At 38.5% G+C, this 23165-nt stretch overlaps 1 protein-coding gene across 3 annotated transcripts in view; it reads left to right on the plus strand.

Moving 5' to 3' along the window:
• The first annotated feature begins 1469 nt into the window (after positions 1-1469).
• Positions 1470-23165, plus strand: part of LOC128238310 (protein white-like) — a 41869-nt gene continuing 20173 nt past the window's right edge. The window contains exon 1 of one of the 3 annotated variants that reach the window (XM_052954120.1): positions 1470-2245. In XM_052954120.1, the coding sequence (XP_052810080.1) occupies positions 2040-2245 (206 nt within the window). In that variant the 5' untranslated portion in view covers positions 1470-2039. Of the gene's footprint in view, positions 2246-8895; positions 9407-16334; positions 16718-23165 lie in introns of those variants that run through there. The other 2 variants (XM_052954111.1, XM_052954103.1) reach the window with 2 other exon arrangements.

The raw sequence follows: 23165 nt of genomic DNA on the forward strand, positions 1-23165 counted from the left end.
TACAGCAAATATGCATTTCAAACACAGTGAAACAATATATCCGTAATAAAAAACAGTGAAATAATATTCTGTTTTTTTTTGTGTGTAGTGCATTTGTTTGTTGAACAGTATCGAAAATAAAGGTAAGTTTGAGGTGCGAAGAGATAATTAGTGATAATTTGTACGTGTAAAAATTAGCGGTTGGGAAAGTGGGAACAAGCCGTATCGTCGTATCTACTTGTTGACATTAATTGTTAAATCAATTAATGCGTCGGGGTTACAAAACGGGACGTATGTTGTTTTGCTGTTAGAAATAGTGTAAACAAAAACACACTTTTAATAAAATATATTTATAAGTGCAACGTTTATGAAAATCCAAAATTCAGTTTTGAAATTAATCTTAAATTAATCTTCGTGAGTAAACAAGGGGAATATGTAGTTATAGTAAACATGGAAATGTGTTGACTATTAACACTGCCTTACTATACTTTCTACAAATATTCACCGTCCTCCGCCATAATCGGGTTTCATTTAATAAACTTTACACTAGTAATGCACTTACTTGCGAGATAAAAGCAATATTCATATGTCCCTAGTACGTATTGGTTTATCAGTTACTGTTATGAAACTAGCTAATTGTTTTAAACATTCCTCAATTAAGATTACCTATTCTCAGGTATTGAAAGGCATTTATCGGTTAAAATTTGGGTCAACCCCAAAGATGTTTGGGTTCGATTGTTATTGCCAGTGGTCAGAATAATAAAAAGGTAAGCGTGCAAGCTTGTAGCGCCTACAGCCTTTCAACGCTTTCAGTGCTTTGATTATGATACATTATCAAGAGTTTTGATTGCTGATGATGAAGATATACTAAAGCATGATATAATCATGGAGTAAAGGACAAAAGAGATAATGATGATAAAAGTAACGAGGTTAGTAGGTGTAAGCGTCCCGTATATCCCATATATGGTCACCTACGTAAAGGACAAAAGAGATAATGATGATACAAGTAACGGGGTTAGTAGGTGTAAGCGTCCCGTATATCCCATATGGTCAACTACGTAAAGGACAAAAGAGATAATGATAATACAAGTAAAGAGGTTAGTAGGTGTAAGCGTCCCGTATATCCCATATATGGTCAACTACAAACCGGTGACGTATATTTATCACGTTGGCAAACTGTTTTTACATTGGTCAATTTATAGCAAATGTTTTTTGTTCATCAGAATCGGAAAAAAGAGGCCCTTTTGGAACGATATACAAATAAGTGACAAAATATGGGGTCACCGCGTGACCAGTTCTGGACCAATTGCGTCGCGTCATTCTTTATGCAGGCGTGATATAGATAATAAAGAAGATAAAGTCTAATTTAGTTTCATATGTACCTGGTATCATTAAGATCTAATCAGTATGATTTAATTGGAGGTTATTAACTATCACTTTTTAGCGGATACATTTAGTGTGGATATAAACTTTTACTTCATACATTTTCAACTTTTACAAGTTAGCCAAATAGATAATATGCTTTTATATAAGGCTCGGATATTATATTGAATTTGAATTGATTTGAATTTAAACATGTTAATCGCGTTTGAGATGTGTTTTGAATGAGAATTAAATATAAATTTGATTTTACTTTTTAAAGTTATATAATATAAACAAAATGATAGTATGCTTTGTGAAGAAAATGGGATATTATTTTGAATTTTGTATAAAGAATAATAGGATCAAACTTTGTTAAAAAGATTCAGGATGTGTTTAAATGAAAACTTTTGAATGTTTTCATCTAAGATTTTAAATTATACCTTATACAACACCATACATGTAAATGATAAAAAAACACAAATCGGATAAATAACTTTCAGTTGTATTGGTGTACGAAAAAGTTAGTTATTTCTGATATATCAAAAACGTGCCACAGATTATTCCAAAAAGTGTGACGGCTTATTCCACCGACTGATACAGTCTCGTCCTAACCGTTTGAAGACAACTGTAATTGACAATTTCTTCGACGAACGTGAAATTATTTCATTCTGTGTTTAATTTGTTCAAAACTCGCAAAAATGAGCGATGAACAAGAGCCGCTTCTTTCAAGATCAACTTCCGGTCAAACATGGTCAAGCGCCTCTTATCAGCGATCGGGACCAACAAACGCTTTAAACGGCGGGCAAACGGTTACATTCGGGTCAGATAAGACGGATGGGGAGAACCGTAGGCCTAGCTTTAGGTCACAGACGTCCCATGAGCAACGACAAAAGGCGTTTTACAAGTAGGGTTTATATGTTGTGGTGATTGATTGTAATCCTTCATTTTCTGATTATGTGTTTTGAAATATATCGATTTCAGTATTTATATGAAAAACTATAGAAGCAAGCTCAGTTGTCGAAAGTTTAAACATAAACCCCATTTAATGGCACAGGGTAAACGCCAACTACATAGAACACATTTTTTTTAAAAGATTAAGAAAGGACGTCGGTCACTATCTATATGAATCTGCCTATCATATATATGAGAAATGAAAGTTTACATATATGTATACGCTTTCAGGCGCGTAGCTGAATGTACGCAAATACGCAGTTGCTTAATGTGATATTGACAGGTCGAAGTTTTTGTCATGCCCAATTCCCCGAATTTGAAATAAAAAACGAATGGGGGGTCAGCCATCGATTTGCGTAATCCCAAATTGGCCCTAGCTACGCGCCTGGCTTCAATAGTATATGTTAAATAAAACAAGTATTGTACACGTTATTTAAAATATTGAACTCTAAAACAAATGAAATAACTTTAACTCTGTTGAGCGTCGATTCAAGCCGCCGGTGGATACAAATTTGGCTAATCGCTCACTTTTTCTTGTTATTTCTAAAATTAATAACAAGTTGTGTTTTGACAATTGTAATTATGATACAGCAACGAAATAATAGTTGTAATTATTTTAAGATATATGCATTATTACTAATAATACACCGTCCCACAAACATTTGATACAATGGGACCTGCAATACGTATGCTACTTTTGGACTTAAGTTATTTTAAAGCATTTTGAAATATTCTGATATTGGTAACATTTGCTTATGCACTAAAACCCCGTTCGCTCGAACTCCCAGGGAACTGCGAAAATACGTGAAGCTTTGGGAAAATCGAGCCAAGCAGGAATGTTATCCTTCAGTATAAAGAAATCAGTCCTTTTCTCTAGTTCGAGCCAACGAGGAATTCGAGCCTAGCGAGTTCGAGCCAACGAGGAATTTGAGCCTAGCGAGTTCGAGCCAACGGGCTTCGACTGTATATAAGATTATGATGATAGAAAGGACGTGGAAAACTTTTCCTTTGGTTCAAATGAATTATCACTATGATTTAATTCATCAAATAATGTTTGAAATCAAATTAATTTCCTCAACATCAGGACTGGTATTCAATATTGGTTTTAATTGTTGATGTTGATCAAAAACTCCATGAAGAGAATTGGATTGATTTAGGGGAAGTAAAAACATTGTTTAGTTAAAGTGATACGGTGTTTGAATCGTCTCCCTTTAGCATAGTCGCTTTACATGTTAATGCGTTTATGGAATACCGTTTCTTTCCCACGTGTTATTAGTTATATTTCAAAATCAGTCTTTGGAAATAAAAGTATGTGCACTTATGATAATGGAAGACGGAGAATAACTTCTTCCCCAATTTCTCGAAAGTTATAAAGTATAACAGGCTTAAATCCCTAGTATAATTTAGATAAATACATTGCTCGATTTCAAATATAAAAAAATGGTTTATAAGGATTATCTTTAAGCTTGCTTTCTGAAATGGGCTAAAAGCTTTTTTTAAATGAGAGAATCAAGGAAATTATACAAACAAATAGTTAGCTTAGCTTAATCTTGTTATAAGGGACTTAAAGCTGCTTTCTCACAGATGGACTGTTTTGACAACTTTTTTTGTCTTTGAATGAGACAAATTGTGCGTACATGTCTGAAAAACGGTGATATAACACTGCTGATAATAAAATCAAATTGCAGTTTTTAAAATTTACGCTCGAAAAATTAGGTTTTATGGCTAAAAGTGTTACTAACGCTTAAAAAATCGGCAGTTTTCGAAACAATAGAGATCTGTACTATTATAATATTATGTTATCATATATGACTGATTTGAATGCAATGATGTCAAAATTAGCTGATTCTGAGACAAAAAAACATAAACAGTTGTCGTATCGGTTAATCTGTGAGAGTGCAGCTCTAAAGATGCACTTTTATTCCCAAATGAAATGTACCACAATAAAGACGATAGTCTTACTTTACCAAAAAGGATGAATAAATGTCGAAAACAATGGTTCTTATGAAGGATACCGAGTTTAATTTGAAAGAAAGGTGCAAAAAATCATGGTATTTTACATTATGAGACGATAGTAGATCACACTAAATGGTGGTGTTGATGGTGGTGGTGTTAATGGTGGTGGTGATGGTGGGGGTGGTGGTGGTGGTGATGGTGGTGGTGATTGTGAGGGTGGTGGTGGTGATGGCAATGGTGGTGGTGGTGGTGGTGGTGGTGGTGAGGGTGATGATGGTGGTTGTGGTGATGGCGGTGGTGGTTGTGATAGTGGTGGTGATGGTGGGTGTGGGGGTGGTGGTGGTGGTGGTGGGGGTGGTGATGATGATGGTGGTGGTGATGGTGGTTCTGTTGCTTGTCGTGGAGGTGGTGGTGGTGGTGGGGATGGTGGTGGTGATGGTGGTGGTGATGGTGGTGGTGGTAGTGGTTATGGTGATGGTGGTGGTGATGGTGGTTCTGGTGCTTGTCGTGGAGGTGGTGGTGGTGGTGGGGATGGTGGTGGTGATGGTGGTGGTGGTGGTAGTGGTGGTGGTGATGGTGGTGGTGATAGTGGTGTTGGTGGTTGTTGTGGTGGTGGTTGTGGTGATGATGATAATGATGATGCAGTGAATGCAATTTGAGAAGTAGAAAAATACCTTTTAAATTAAGCTATCTCTTCTCTTAATAATACTAAACGTTTAATTTTACACTGTTCGAATATGAATACCTAAATAAAAAATATTAAGTATAAGAGAACATGTTTGTCCTTAAAGGGACTCGCTCATGTTTTGTCACAATTACAACATCATAAGTCGATATCAATATATATGGTAAAACACTATAACAATCAGTGACGGTCCAGAAATTTCTAAATGGGGGGGGGGGGGGGAACTAATTATAAACATATAAAACTTTTTTGAATATATTTTTTCCAGGTTATACATCTAAAAACGCTATAACAATATTATATTTATTTAACTCTTTGATACAGCAACTTGAGAAAAAATACACTTCAAGTATAAAATAATATTCTGGGTTTAGCTTGGATCGTACCCACGGCTGCACAGTCAGTGAAGAATTAGACAACTGAGATTAAAACCAAACGCCCACAGGGACTCATACACAAACATAAGGATCACTTAACCTTTAAGCCTTTGGTTAGAAAGCGTTACTAAAGCTATTCAAAATAGTGGACTTCAAAGACAATATTCGAGCATATATCAACATTTGCTGAAGGGATTCGGCCGTCAGTATCTTAGTTTTAACACTCCTAATGATCAGCCACAATTCATTTGTCATACAAAAAGGTGCATTTTACATACAAATGGGCGAGTCTCTTTAAGATAACATTGTTATTTTAGAATGGCTTATGAAAGTTTGGAGTATTATGATAATTATTTCTATTTCTGGTCTTAAATTGATGTAACTCGGTTTAAGATTTCATGTCATTATGCTTAGCTAATCACTTTTCCATGGTTATATAAAAATATAAACCCGTTCCATGTTTTAAACATTTTATAAAATGGAGTCCAATTTCAATAAAAAAATTCGTCTGCTTTATGGCGCTCAAATATCGTCCTTTGCGCAGTTCTTTAATATGTTCGCAAAATGACAATGCTGTTTTATTGCATGTGGCGTTTGGCGGTTGCTCAAATATTGTTCTTTATTCGTTAAATGACACAGCTATGAACTCGTCCGCAATCTGGAGAGTTTACGTTCCCGTATTATAAAAAAAACATGAGCATATGAGGCAGGCCCATCATAGCCGAACTGTTCGTTAACATGAGGCAGGCCCACCATAGCCGAACTGTTCGTTAACATGAGGCAGACCCATCATAGCCGAACTGTTCGTTAACATGAAGCAGGCCAACCATAGCCGAGTTGTTCGTTAACATGAGGCAGGCCCACCATAGCCGAACTGTTCGTTAACATGAGGCAGGCTCACCATAGCCGAGTTGTTCGTAAACATGAGGCAGACCCACCATAGCCGAAATGTTCGTTAACATGAGACAGGCCTACCATAGCCGAGTTGTTCGTTAACATAAGGCAGGCTCACCATAGCCGAGTTGTTCGTTAACATGAGGCAGGCCCACCATAGCCGAGTTGTTCGTTAACATGAGGCAGGCCCACCATAGCCAAGTTGTTTGAAAACATGAGGCAGGCCCACCATAGCCGAGTTGTTCGTAAACATAAGGCAGGCCCACCATAGCCAAGTTGTTCGTTAACATGAGGCAGGCCCACCATAGCCAAGTTGTTTGAAAACATGAGGCAGGCCCACCATAGCCGAGTTGTTCGTTAACATGAGGCAGGCCCACCATAGCCAAGTTGTTTGAAAACATGAGGCAGGCCCACCATAGCCGAGTTGTTCGTTAACATGAGACAGGCCCACCATAGCCGAACTGTTCGTTAACATGAGGCAGGCCCACCATAGCCGAGTTGTTTGAAAACATGAGGCAGGCCCACCATTGCCGAGTTGTTCGTAAACATAAGGCAGGCCAACCATAGCCGAGTTGTTCGTTAACATAAGGCAGGCCAACCATAGCCGAGTTGTTCGTTAACATAAGGCAGGCCAACCATAGCCGAGTTGTTCGTTAACATAAGGCAGGCCAATCATAGCCGAGTTGTTCGTTAACATAAGGCAGGCCAACCATAGCCGAGTTGTTCGTTAACATAAGGCAGGCCAACCATAGCCGAGTTGTTCGTTAACATAAGGCAGGCCAACCATAGCCGAGTTGTTCGTTAACATAAGGCAGGCCAACCATAGCCGAGTTGTTCGTTAACATGAGACAGGCCCACCATAGCCGAGTTGTTCGTTAACATGAGGCAGGCCCACCATAGCCGAGTTGTTTGAAAACATGAGGCAGGCCCACCATTACCGAGTTGTTCGTAAACATAAGGCAGGCCAACCATAGCCGAGTTGTTCGTTAACATAAGGCAGGCCAACCATAGCCGAGTTGTTCGTTAACATAAGGCAGGCCAACCATAGCCGAGTTGTTCGTTAACATAAGGCAGGCCAATCATAGCCGAGTTGTTCGTTAACATAAGGCAGGCCAACCATAGCCGAGTTGTTCGTTAACATAAGGCAGGCCAACCATAGCCGAGTTGTTCGTTAACATAAGGCAGGCCAACCATAGCCGAGTTGTTCGTTAACATAAGGCAGGCTCACCAGAGTCAAATTGTGTGTCAACATACATTGTTTCGGCCTTTTAATAATAAAGGATATCCTGATTGTTTTGACATCATAATTGACATAATTTTGTTATGTAGCTAGTAGACAAATATGTCAATGATTTTATCGATAAAGCAAATAATAACACTGTTTTTTACGAGACGTTTCAAAAAGTAAATTATAATAAATTCATGCAGTTTGTTTCGAGTGCAACACTCAGTATCATTATGAACATAACTTCTGTCAATCGATGATGTTTATTATCTGTAAATATCAAACTATTACAGTGTATTAGTATATACCATGGCTGTGAGTGTTGTTAGCTAGGTTCATCCGAAACGAGCGTAGGTTTTTTTGCGAAAACGAGGTTTAACGAGTTTCCTGTGAACAACCTGCGCGATGGGTTGCGCAAAACAAATCATTCACGATCGGCCATGGTACGTTCTTTTTCTCCCATTTCAGTTAAACAAAATATAGTAAAAATGTATATTTTCGGTGGAACCCCTTTGAGCGCATTGCAAAAAGTAGTTCCATGTGAGTATTTTTTTCTATCTTCTTTCCAGCATGGTCATTTTTTTGTATCTACTTCTGGGGTGGGAAGATATACAATATACTATATATTACACTCAAGACTAAACTGATTGCCAGGTTGTTCTAGTAAAACATGGGTTATTAAACATAGCACCACAATGATTAAATGTTATAAGCAGAAACTGAAATCCAGTGTTATAGCGCAGTTTATACCCAGCAATATTAAAGTGACACTCTCATTCAAAATCCATACATAAACATGTATAACAAACATCAATTATGTCTGATAAACATTTAACTACTAGTACTTAATTAATAATGCACTTATGGAAAACATTAATTACTGATGACAAGATTGTAACCGTGTATTTAATAGTAGAAAGCGCAACAATATTAAATGATTGGTGCCTGCTAAAAGAGTAACTGTGGTCTCATAAGGTGGAAATACCATGTTGTTTGCTCATTTCTTTCAAATTAAACTCGGTATCCTTCATAAGAACCATTGTTCTCGACATTTATTCATCCTTTTTTTAACATTAAAACAATATTATTAATTGTGGTAAATCTTATCTTGGAGTAAGAGTGCATCTTTAAATAAGTTATAAGCAAAACTCCTTGTGGATATGCCTGACATATAAACAGAATCTAACCCTCTAGCAGACATTGTAAGCCGTTATTTAATAACAGAAGTGCCGTTTCTTGATGTTCTAGATTATGGGTAAATTCTGGAACGGTGTCATTGGATATGATGAAATTTATGACCATACGACTAGAAATCCGATATGATGTCACCCTGTCTGAAATAAAATACCTTTAACTGAAACGGATATGTGACTTCACGGACCCATAAATATTGGAGGTTAAAAGGTAGAACTCGTTCGATTTATTGTTATTGTTATATAAAGGAATTGTGCACAATGTTATCTAAGGGCATACAGGCTGAAGTTGTTCAAATATTGAAAGTGAAACAGTTTAAAGACACGTAAATGATCCAGTTATTCATGAATTTGTTGATGTATTGAAGACTGTTTTAAAGTTGTATACTATTTACATCGATATGTTGACTTTTCTGGTCTTATCTCAAGAGGAACTAAATGGTTGACAGGGCGTAGAAGGACACATAGCTTTCATAAAACCTCCCTTATCATCATAACTGGTGATCACTTACTTAGGAATACTGGCTTCCGTAGTGAATAAAGCTCACCCGGGAAAGGAAAATATGGCGCAAACAGACACAGGAACAGACAATGCTGTGTTTGTTACGGACAATTCGTTTGCTGATAGTACCAAGAATGGTTGGCCAGGGGACGCCGCGAAAACTGCAAAGAATGGTTTAGTGCCAATTCCACATGAACAAGGGACGCCGACACATCAGAACCCTGCGTTTGACGATCAACATCATGAGAAGCATGGGGTTGGTCACCACAAATATAATTACACGTAGGACCTTTTGATTTGTTTTTATTATAAATGTTTATTTATGTCTTTTCCAAAATCGCAAAAACGGACAGATGTACGTAGCTCACGTGGCCTGACAATACGTACGCATTTTTGTGAACTATTATTTTGTCAAAACATTGCCCGATTGTTTAATAGAAATATGTGGGGTCTAAGGTCCTTCAACTTGGTAGGGTCGTTGGTTATTCGGGGTCAGTATGTCACAGACCTATAGCTAGGTTGCAGTGACATTGAACACAAAAAAGCTTCTCCGATTGATACCCATATCATGCTTGGCCCTGCGGTATCAAACTTAGTAGGGGCGTTGGGCATAACAGGTAGATGAGTCGCTATTGAATTTGAGGTCAGCAGGTCAATTTCACAGTGACCGTGAACATAAGAACCTTATCCGAACATTATAAATAAATCGTTTGGACGGTCTTCAGACTTGCTATAAACATCTTGGTGACCTTTAAGTAGCTCTCTGTATATAAGCATCACTTGCAGATTGCCCTTAAACCATTATTCTCCATTTAACTACTAGTAATTCACAAAGCAGATATGTTTAACTGGACATACCGCGGTAAACGGACATTTGCCCCCCCGGATGTTTGCCCCCCTTTTGGACCATGGCGGACATTTGCCCCCCGCCGTTTTCGAAAAAATAAAAGGATCAATTTGGATTAGTTGTATTATTACTAGCCATTTGTGATTTTATTTAGGACATTACTATAAATTTTAAATAGAAACAAAGATAAAACAGAAATGATTATGCCTTAAAGGCCTAGTTAAAGGAATGTTTGGCATGACAATCCCCTGCTGTGCATCTCCAGCTTATTGTATTGGTGTCACAGTAGGAGTCAATTTTCTGTTTCATTCGTTTATAGGCTCAGGGCCATTTAGGGTCCATTTCAGTAGATAAAACCTCTAAAACTGCACAGCAGGATATTCAGATCAGAGATATGATAAGACAATTAGGCAATTAGATTAAGATCAATGCACAGAGGTTGTGTACAAATACACGGTTTGGGGGGAGGGGGGTCACTCATAGAAGGATTAAACTAGGTCTTTAAAGCTGCACTCTCACAGATTGTCAGTTTTGACATTTTTATACATATTTGTCTAAGAATCGGCTGATATGGACAACAATGCCTTCAATTCAATAATATTAGATAACTCACAATAGAACTGATCGCAATTGTTTGGTACCCTGCCTAAATTTCATCTTTCTTCAAGCGTTAGTTACGCCTTTAGCCATAAAACATTAAACATCGATCCTAAATATGATAAAATGTCATCTGATATTTTGGCAGCAGTTTTATATCACTGTTTTCCAAGACATTTACGCCAAAATTGGCTCATTTAAGGAAAAATAATTTTAAAAAATGCCAAAACGATGAATCTGTGAGAGTGCAGCTTTTAAGTTGTCCTGCCCAACCGCTCCGTTTCTTGCAATTGGAACACCTCGGCCATCTTCGCCATACGACGAGTCACGGATGTATGACGATGCATAACTAAAAGCAGTTCATTAAGTTAATAATTATAATAATAATTATAGTAATAATAATAAAAATAATAATAATGTAATAATAATAATAGTAATAATAAAAATAATAATAATGATAATAATAATAATAATAATTATAATAATAATAATTATAATAATGATGATGATGATGATGATGATGATGATGATTATGATGATGATGATGATGATGATGATGATGATGATATTAAAAATAATAATAATAATAATAATAATAATAATAATAATAATAATAATAATAATAATAATTATTATATTTTTTATAATAATACTTATAATAATAATAACAATATTAATAAAAATAATAATTATAATAATAATGATAATCGAAGGAAAGTGGTCGAGGTGCTCAGATTGCATTTAATGACTCGGAAGCCGAAAAACGTTTATATTAACTTCCGAACTTAAGTACATAGGAACCTAATGGTATATTTGTTAGCACAATACTTAAAGATTAATATGTTCTATGGCTTGTGAACAAACACGCCAAGGATATTTGCCAATTTTACAAAACATGTTTATTTAAGGATTGATTTTATTTTTCGTGCGTCCATATGAACGCAAATCCATACAGCGCGCTTAAGTTTTACATCGATAAGCATAATGGTTAAATTCTGAAACTATTTCATTGTGGTTATTTTTTAGAACATGATGAAATTTATTGCTTTAGTTACATTATACACTGTTTATATTATTTTCCCTATATTTGAAAACGCGTTTGCATTGTTTGTTAAAGTGACACTCTTAATCAACATCAATACATACATGTATATCAATTTTGACTGATAAACCTTCAACTACTTACTAAATAATGCATTTATGGAAAATATTAATTACTAGTAACAAGATTGTAACTGTGCATTTAATAACAGAAAACGTAAAAATATTAAATGATTGGTGAATGCTAAAAGATTTACTGCGGTCTACAATAGTCTCATAAGGTGGAAATACAGTGTTTTATGCACATTTATTTCAAATTAAACTCGCTATCCTTCATAAGAACCATTGTTTTCGACATGTATACATCCATTTTGGAATATTAAAACAATGGTATTAATTGTGTTAAATCTTATTTGGGAGTAAGAGTGCATCTTTAATGTTACATCAACTCATGCCTTTGCCACGACTCTGTAGTTTGTAAATGTCGGCATCATTGAATAACTTACAATTAATCTATATTGGCCTTATATAGATATTGTCGGATATGCTTTGAAAACACAAGACTAGAGATGCTGGAGTAGCCGTCAATATTATTCCTTTCCTTATCTAAGTAATAGACACGGTACGAGTTTTTCTTCAAAAGTATCCTCTTACAATTGGTATTCGTCCTAGCAAAACGGTTTCTTACGTCTGTCAGAGGACACTTTTGAAGAAAAATCGAGTAACTGTATCTGACTTTAACGACGACAAGGGTATAAATTGCATATATTAGTGAGCAAATAAATGCATTAATAAATAGATAAATACATGTTTATAAACAGATACATACACATTAAGATAAACATTAGATTGTTATCATGGCCTTTCTAATTACAATGTATCAGCTAGTGGGATTACTCGAAATTCTCGTGCACGGTCAACTTACAACCTTACGAAGACACTTTTTATGCCCCCCTTCGAAGAAGAGGGGTATATTGCTTTGCACAGGCATGTCGGTATGTCGGTCGGTCGGTCGGTCGGTCGGTCGGTCCGTCGGTAGACCAAAGCTTGTCCGAGTGATAACTCAACAATTCCTGGACGTATGGTCATCAAACTTCACATGAAGGTTGGGCCTGACCAGTAGATGACCCCTATTGATTTTGGGGGTCATCGGGTCAAAGGTCAAGGTCACAGTGACCTTTAATGGTAATATAATTTTAAAGCTTGTCCGAGTGATAACTCAACAATGCTTGCACCCATGGCCCTCAAACTTGACATGGAGGTTGGGCCTGACCAGTAGATGACCCCTATGGTTTTTGGGGGTCATCAGGCCAAAGGTCAAGGTCACAGTGACCTTGAATGGTAAAAGGTTGTCCGATTGATAACTCAACAATGCCCGCACCCATGGCCCTCAAACTTGACTTGGAGAATTGGCCTGACCAGGACACGACCCCGATGTTTTTGGGGGTCATCTGGCCAAAGGTCAAGGTCACAGTGACCTGGAATGGTAAAAGATTGTCCGAGTGATAACTCGACAATGCCTGCACCCATGGCCCTCAAACTTGACTTGGAGGTTGGTCCTGGCCAGAAGATGGTCCCTATTGATTTAAGGGGTCATTGGGCCAAAGGTCAAGGTCACAGTGACCTGGAATGGTAAAAGGTTATCCGAGTGATAACTTGACAATGGCTGCACCCATGGCCCTCAAACTTGATTTGGAGGTTGAGCCTGGCCAGAAGATTGTCCCTATTAATTTTAGGGGTCATTGGGCCAAAGGTCAAGGTCACAGTGACCTGGAATGGTAAAAGGTTATCCGAGTGATAACTTGACAATGGCTGCACCCATGGCCCTCAAACTTGATTTGGAGGTTGAGCCTGGCCAGAAGATTGTCCCTATTAATTTTAGGGGTCATTGGGCCAAAGGTCAAGGTCACAGTGACCTTGAATGATAAAAGGTTGTCCAAGTGATAACTCAACAATGCCTGCACCCATGGCCCTCAAACTTGACATGGAGGTTGGGCCTGACCAGTAGATGACCCCTATTGATTTTAGGGGTCAAAGGTCAAGGTCACAGTGACCTTGAAAGCAAACTCGACAATTCTTGGACCTATGGTCATCAAACTTGACATGAAGTTTGGGCCTGCCAAGTAGATGACCCCTATCGACTTTGGGGGTCATCAGGCCAAGGTCAATGTCACAGTAACCTTTAATGCAAAAAAAGTTAACAAATCTTCCCCCAATGATATCTCGACAATGCCTGAACCTACGATCATTAAACTTGACATGGATGTTAAGCCTGACCAGTAGATCACCCTTATTGATTTTAGGATTCATAGAGCCAAAGGTCAAGGTCACAGTGATCTTGAATGGTAAAAGGTTGTCCGAGTGATAACTCAACAATGCCTGAACCCATGGCCTTCAAACTTGACTTGGAGTTGCATCTGACTTGTAGATGACCCCTTATGATTTAAGAGGTCATCGGGTCAAAGGTCAAGGTCACAGTGACCTTGAACGAAAAAAACTTGTCTTTTGATAACTTGACAATGCCTGCACCCATGGCCCTCAAACTTGACATTTAGGTTTCTGGTGACCAGCTAATGACTCTGGATTTTGAGTTCATAGAGTCAAAGGTCATGACGGTCATAACACACTTTATCCTCACACTTTAATGGTCATAATCTTAAAACAGCAACAAATCAGCTGTCATTTCGGTCAATGCATATTTCATTCAATTGTCCATATAATCCTGACAACATGGCGCTCAGGGGGGGGGGGGGGGGGGCATAATGTTTGACAAACATCTCTTGTTTCAATAGCTCTGCTAGGATTATTGTCGTATTAGGGTAAAAAGCAGTGCCGAGGCTTTTTTCGCTGACATAATGGACAGTTTGAGGCGTTTCACTTAACTCTTAAAACATGTAAACAACGCGGTCCAAATCATGAATTTCATGGCGCTGTATTGTCAACTTATTGGACACTGTCACATCCATTGAAAAGATACTTATCATGTGAATCTCTTAGACAAATCTAAATAATTTTGCGCGTATATACATATAAATTGTAAATAGTTTTTTTGTTAGTATTTAAAATAAACATCATTTAAATTAGACTTCTACGGGTACATGTATATACAGTGTGTGTATACCACGTGATAAATTGCGTCATAAATGCAACGTCGGAAGGCAATATTTTGCTTCGGATGAAGACTTTAAACAAGGATAACTTCACTTTTTCTTCACCATTTTAAATGAAATATAGCGCAGTCTATGCCGCTTACGGAGCCCCGCGAGAGTTTAGTTTTTTAAAACACTTCGACAAACCATTTCACAATACGGCCGTCTGACGGAGCACTGTCAAAACGTTATTTCAGAAAACAGGTTTGTCGAAGTGTTTAGATGAACTAATCACCTTATCAAACTTCTGTAATAACACGAAGGCGGGACTCTGTAAGCGGCATAGACTGTCTTTTGTTTTATTTAAATTGGTGTTGTTAAAGAAAAGTTATCTTTGATTTAAGTCTTTAATTGTTGCCTTCCGACGTAGCATATATGACGTAATTTATCACGTGGTATACACACACTGATATAGCAAGAGCGAAATGTGTTAACATTGTGCAATATTCGCTTAATACGTAAACTATTTTTTCTACTCTTAAAGGGACATATAACAAATTAACATGTTCATTTTCCCTAACGGCTGCACAAAACTCAGTCACATCTTCAATCGGCGTTGAGTTGGTACGACCTAAAAATGGTATTTTATAATAAAATCTTGATGCTGCACTCTCACAGATTTACCGTTTTGACAACTTTTTTATTTATTTTTTGTCTTGGAATGAGCAAATTTTTGCGTAAATATCTGCAAACCAGTAATACCATACTGCTGACAAAAAATCAAATCGCAGATTTTCATATTTCCGTTTAAAAAATAATGTTTTGTGGCTAAAACCTCACTAACGGTTAATAAGAAAAATACATAAAACATCATTTTTTAACTTAAATATGAAAATCTGCTCTTTGATCTTTTGTCAGCAGTCTTATATGACTGGTTTCCATGTAGTTTCGCATTGATTTGGATCGTTCCATGAAAACAAATATATAAAAGTTGTCAAAACGTTCAATCTGTGAGAGTGGAGCTTTAATGAAAAGGGGTTTTTAAGTTATTTTTCTTCAAATGAGTGCATAGTTGTACACAATTTGATATACTTTTATTTCTACTGTTTGACCATTATTTAAACACTGACGGTCCATTATTAAAGTATTGGACAGTCCATTCTTCAAATATTGGGCAGTTAAAGTAGAAATGAAGTATGGAACGCAGTCCGATAGCCCATATAGAGTACAAAAAGAACAATGGATGACGTCACAAACATGTTTTAACCTTAGATATGCTCCAATGATTCCATTTCATCTATTGGCTAGGTTTTTTTTTACACTTCAATCCAAACACTCAAATTCTTCTTGGATCGAATTCGGTTATTGGATACGGCCACAGGTGACCATAAAACGACTATGTAAACAGGTTAAAAGATGGAACTCGTTCGATTTATGACTTCTGGGTTACAACGGAATTTGCAATGTGACACCCACTGTCATGAAATTGTTACAAAACGGAATAGAAGCTTATACTTTTACATGGCAGATTTGTTAAAAAAAGGAAATTATATATCTTGATGGAAACCAGTGGCTTATGAATTACATAAAACATGGAATATTGTATTTTTGAAGTAGTATATCAACTATGATCGTGGGAGTATGAAATAGTTTGTGAAACCGTAAACATCGGTGAAATGGTATGCTCTTATCTTTAGCCGAACTTAGTGTGGTCCTTACACAAAGCTATAAACCTCCGCTTATCACCATAAGCAGTGAACACACACACACACAATTTCACCCGGAGAAGGAAAATATGGCACAAACATCCACTGGGACTGACAATGCTGTGTTTATTATGGACAATTCGTTTGCTAGCGACCATCGAGGCCAGAACGGTGGTCATATGGACGTCAAAACACCACAGAAAGACGTAGTGCCACTACCGCTTCCACCAGGGACGTCTACACACGGAAACGCTGCGTTTGACAGCCATCACCATGAGAAGAATGGATCTTTTAATCACACTCGCCACCACACGTAGGAACATTTTGTATTTTTTATAAAGTATTCGACTGTATGCCATACGACATAATATTGATAGCTCGCGACCATAGTCCATTTTGTCGTCTGTTAATGTGTTTGTTTGTTTTTCTTGATGTTCTTTGGGGTATTATATTCGTCTACACATCATGAGGGGGGCCATTGAGGGTGTGTTTGTTGGTTTTTCTTGATGTGCTTTGGGGTATTGTATTCGTCTACACATCATGAGGGCGGCCATTGAGGGTGTGTTTGTTGGTTTTTCTTGTTGCGCTTTGGGGTATTGTATTCGTCTACACATCATGAGGCGGGTCATTGAGGGTGTGTTTGTTGGTTTTTCTTGTTGCGCTTTGGGGTATTGTATTCGTCTACACACCATGAGGGGGGCCATTGAGGGTGTGTTTGTTGGTTTTTCTTGTTGCGCTTTGGGGTATTGTATTCGTCTACACACCATGAGGGGGGCCATTGAGGGTGTGTTTGTTGGTTTTTCTTGATGTGCTTTGGGGTATTGTATTCGTCTACACATCATGAGGCGGGCCATTGAGGGTGTGTTTGTTGGTTTTTCTTGTTGTGCTTTGGGGTATTGTATTCGTCTACACACCATGAGGGGGGCCATTGAGGGTGTGTTTGTTGGTTTTTCTTGTTGCGCTTTGGGGTATTGTATTCGTCTACACATCATGAGGCGGGTCATTGAGGGTGTGTTTGTTGGTTTTTCTTGTTGTGCTTTGGGGTATTGTATTCGTCTACAGATCATGAGTGGTTTCGTTGAGGGTGTGTTTGTTGGTACCTAACTTGTTTCAGTTTGGGTTTCAAAGGTTTCGGCGGTGTTGAAACGTGTTTTTAAAGTTTTGCTTGAAGTAACAAATTAAAAATGCATGGTTTTGTGTACAGTTTAAATATCATGGTTTAACCCTTATTTGCCATTATTTCTGAATGATGGTTGTCTGCCTGATTTAACTAAATGGTGTTTTCGCCATGTTGTTGTTTTTCAAAGTGAATTAGTTTTCGGATGTAACGAAACGATGAAACTGCCTCCGGAGGGATTTTCATTTTTTTTCAAAATTCATTGTAATATTTGAAACTGTTACAACATATACTCAGTTCATGAAACCGATATAAAATCAAAACTAGTTTATCCACAACAAATCGCCATAATACGTTCCCATAGTATTACTTTTTTCTAAGTGCCTTTGGTACATGGCTAATACGTAGTGATGACGTCATGAATAACTCGTCGTCATAACTACATTATGACTGCACTCTTGTTGCGTAAACAGTTTTTCATTTGTGGTTATATAAAGGTTATAAATATGCATTTCGAATTAAACGAATTGAATCGAAGGGAGGAGCAGTGACTGCAGAAATAAGTTTGTTTAATTTGTAATACAAGACCTATAACCGACTTATAGTTAATCGTTGAACTTAGTCATGTAGATCACTAATTATGACGTCACGGGTCAATAAACAAAATAGAAGACGTATAGCAGTGATAACATTCTTTGCTCTTATCGTTTTAAATCCTTCAAGTTCGAGTGACAACTACTGAACATGTGTCATTAAATAAACATACGTTTAAACTAAACAGATAACGCATTGATCTGCTTAGGGTGTTTAAATCTGGGACGCCATGTTATCAAATAAACGATCTATTAAAATTCATTTTGTTAGGCGACTATCATTTATTGCTAGATTTTTCATCCCCGCCCGTCCCTTATTTTTTTGTGCCGCCCCTGAAACGGTGTGAATTGTTACGATAGGGGCCTTGGTTCGTCAAGAAAAACATAAATATGCAATAAGAAAGAGTATGAAAACATTGGAACATTGGTGAAACAGTCATTCAAAAAAAAGAAGAACAAACTATTATTAAACGTAACCATCCCCCCCCCCCCCCCTCGACCGAATTTAAAAAGAGAATGATTTAAAATCTAGCAATTATTTTATATTGGCCTTAGCTTAAACAAATTATATTCTTATTTTTCAAAATCGTTGTGTTCAGTGTTGCGTAAGTACTTTATAAGACACTGTGATGTTTTATTATATATTCCTGTTATAACTTTGACGTGTGTAATCGGATACGCTATTTAAATACGTAAAGAACTAACAGCAAGTTAACATTTCAGATGTTCAAAACGTAATACCTTTAGTAACCTAGTCACTGAATGAAATATAACCATGACAAAAGTTTGCAATATATATATTTTTACATCATATCGTCAAGTAAAACCAGTAAAATCAGATACTTTTCACTATATTTATACATGTTTTTATCCATTATATATAATATTTTTTCATCTTAATGCACCAGTCAATTCAACCCCACCCCCACCCGGTCCGGGCAATATCGGGGACTTTGACTGTATCCACGCCCCCCAGGTCTGGGCAATATCGGGGACTTTGACTGTACCCACGCCCCCCAGGTCCGGTCAATATCGGGGACTTTGACTGTACTCACTCCCCCCAGGTCCGGTCAATAGCGGGGACTTTGACTGTACCCACGCCCCCCAGGTCCGGGCAATAGCGGGGACTTTGACTGTACCCACGCCCCCCAGGTCTAGCGAATGTCGGGGACTTTGACTGTACCCACGCCCCCCAGGTCTTGCGAATAGCGGTGACTTTGACTGTACCCACGCCCCCCAGGTCCGGTCAATAGCGGGGACTTTGACTGTACCCACACCCCCAGGTCTAGCGATTGGCGGGGACTTTGACTGTACCCACGCCCCCCAGGTCCGGGCAAATCGGGGACTTTGACTGTACCCACGCCCCCAGGTCCGGGCAAATCGGGGACTTTGACTGTACCCACGACCCCCCCAGGTCCGGGGAATAGCGGGGACTTTGACTGTACCCCCCCCCCCCCCGGTCCGGGCAATGTCGGGGACTTTGACTGTACCCACGCCCCCCAGGTCCGGGGAATAGCGGGGACTTTGACTGTACCCACGCCCCCCAGGTCCGGGGAATGGCGGGGACTTTGACTGTACCCCCCACCCGGTCCGGGCCATATCGGAGACTTTGACATTACCCACGCCCCCAGGTCCGGGCAATAGCGGGGACTTTGACTGTACCCACACACCCAGGTCCGGTAAATAGCGGGGACTTTGACTGTACCCACGCCCCCAGGTCCGTTAAATAGCGGGGACTTTGACTGTACCCGCGCCCAACAGGTCCAGAGAATAGCGGGGACTTTGACTGTACCCACGTCCCCCAGGTCAGGGCAATAGCGGGGACTTTGACTTTACCCACGCCCCCAGGTCTGGCGAATAGCGGGGACTTTGACTGTACCCACGATCCCAGGTCTGGCGAATAACGGGGACTTTGACTGTACCCACGCCCCCCAGGTCCGGGGAATAGCGGGGACTTTGACTGTACCCACGCCCCCAGGTCTGGCGAATAGCGGGGACTTTGACTGTACCCACGCCCCCAGGTCCGAGGAATAGCGGGGACTTTGACTGTACCCACTCCCCCCAAGTCCGGGGAATAGCGGTGACTTTGACTTTCCGTTCAGCCGAGTCCGGGTAAAGCCCCCGCCCTGTGGAGACGAACTGCAGGTCAAATCCCCGCCTAATGCCCCCGCACCCAAGAGACCCTAGGTAAGGCCCATTCCTCGCTATTTTGGGCGCGAAAACAAATCTACCGTATTCACCCTGAACTGCGAGGCCACCGCGAAGGTAAAAACACGGCCCATTTCCCCGGCTATCCCCGGTATACCCCTGGACTTACAAAGGGTGTGGGTGGGTGGGGGTGGTCGTGGTGACAATTGACAAGTGCACTTATAAGTCTGATTATCTGTACGTTTTAAAGTTTCTCGTAAGGGAGAAAACCGATGTTGCATCAACAAAACTATAGTAATGTTCCAGTTACTGCCCTTTGCGAACATAACATGGTGGTAGGGTGGGGTCTTCGATGTGTTTTAATTAAAGAAGATACGCCTTCACCCCCTGACCCCCTTCGGTTTTTATTTCAAATTAGGGGTTTTAGATATGACAAAAACTTCTTTACGGAATTGCGTATTTGCGTAAAGCGCCTAGTCGTTGTGTAGATTAAGTCAAACTTACCCACATATGTATATTTCTACGATTTAACACAAACGTATTTACGAATTAGTGAGAATATGGACGGTGAATCAAACAAACTGTAGTAATGTTTTATTTACTGCAGCTACTGCCCTTTGATAACACTTTATAAGGCCGTGCCAAATGTGTCATACTATAGGTGGTAGGTTTGGGGGGTAAGGGATATGTTAAATTTAGAAACACAAGCTAGGTCATGTAAATGAATGTATTTGCACCCATTCGGAGCTCCTCGGCCATATTTATCGAAAACAATCTGGGATTTATTTGGAGTTAAACTTAATGACTTTTAACTGTTGGAAATCTTAATTATTTTTGCAATAATACACTTTACTGGCAATCAATTATACTAAGATCAATTAATACAACTCTAAAACACTACTTATAATTAATGACATTATTAAAAAAAATACAAACTACTTCAACTGATGTACCGGCATACATCCGAGGTTGTTTTCGAAAAAAATGGCCGAGGAGCTCCGAATGATTTGCACCAAGTAATACGAACGCATTTTATGAGAAAGGGAGAATAACGATGATGCGTCAACAAAACTATAGTAATGTTATATTTACTGCCCTTTGCGAACATAATGGTATGGAAGAGAAAGGGAGAATACCGATGATGCGTCAACAGAACTATAGTAATGTTAGATTTACCCCCATTGCGAACATAACGGTATGTACGAGAAAGGGAGAATACCGATGATGCGTCAGCAGAACTATAGTAATGTTAGATTTACTGCCCTTAGTGATACTTTAATTAGGCCGTAGTGGCGACTCATGGAATGCATAACGGGGGCGAGGGGCGGGGGGATGCGTCAGACCCCTCAAAACTGTTATTTCAAGACGATCTTTATATATATCTTGAAAAGCTGACATACTTATGAAAACATATATTCACATATCAGCGTTTTATTGTAAAGGGGCCAATTTAAAGTTATAATTAGATGTTTGTATGGGTCATTTGTCGGCCAAATGGAATAGGGGTGGAGGGAGGAGGGGGTGAGTAAGCACGGGCCATTGTGTCCCATCCACACAAGATCCGCCACTGATCCGTGTCAAATGAGTGATCTAGGTAGTCGAATTGAGTCTTTAACTATTAACCTTAACTGGTTTAGATAGTTTAGAAAGTTGTAAGGCAAGGCTGCTCATGCCAGGTTCCACGCTAGTGATTTTTTTTTTAAAGCTGCACTCTCACAGATTAACCGTTTTTGCATATTTTTTTTTATTTTTGTCCCAGAATCAGCTGATTTTGGCACCAGTCCCTTCAATTTAGTTTTATAAAATAACCCACAATTGAAAAGATATCAATTGTTTGGTAAACTGACAAATATTTAATTTTACTAAAAGCGTGAGTAACACCTTTAGCAATAAAACATCAGTTTTCGAAGGTGTATATAAAAAAGCGCTATCTTTTCTCGGCATATTTATATCTCTCCAAAATCATCCCTTTTTGCCCCCCCCCCCCCCCCCCTTAAAAAGCGGGAAACATTGCTGTGAATGAAAGATCATAAAGCCAGATAAAAATGCAAATAATTTCGACGAAACTGTTGTCAACCGTACCAGTTTTTTTTATAAGCATTTTAATGAAAACTTGTATTTGATGTATGAGTTGGTGTTTTATATTTGGGTTGAATAAAACTAGGGTTTAAGCTTTAAGAAACATCATTTAGCATAAAGTCTATTTTTTTATTACGGTCTGAGTACAAACACTGTGTTTATATTTGGTGTGTTTCAATCTGAATAAACATCAATCAATCATCATTAACGAACATCTAACAAAAACAAAAGTCGATTAATAAAATAGCTCAGGGGTGGATCCATGATTCGATTCTATAGGGGCTAAACTTGGGTACATAACCTTTTATCTTGCGCCCCTCACTCAGAATGGAAATATATTTGGTTTAAAGAGTTGGCAGGGCGGTCATGGAGAACTCCCCCACGAAACTTTTAACAAATTCTAGTCCGAAATGGTGCATTTTTGAGCGTATTTTATTACTTTTTTCTTATATTGAAATAAAAAGTAATCTTGGATGATTATTTTTTACTTTATTTATTTTTTGTTGGGGGGGGGGGGGGGGCGGCTGCATCGCTCTTGGATGCGTTAGTGTATCATTTTATAATTCATGAGATGAGGAAGGATTATGAATATCAATAATCTAATAATTGTGTACGATAGAAGCGCATTTTTATGAATATGCTGAACTTTAAACACCGCATCGTCTATCTATTTCCAACAACAGGTGGTGTTAATCAATTAGTTCATTGATGTAGCATATGAATATTCTCGAAAATTGACTATTGATCATCAATATCCCTTCGGCCAAACAACAAGACAGTTCACGCCAGGTTAAAAGATGGAACGCCTATATTAAGGAACATGT

Source organism: Mya arenaria, chromosome 1, assembly GCF_026914265.1.
Source record: "Mya arenaria isolate MELC-2E11 chromosome 1, ASM2691426v1".
In the NCBI taxonomy this organism is placed as follows: Eukaryota; Metazoa; Mollusca; class Bivalvia; order Myida; family Myidae; genus Mya; species Mya arenaria.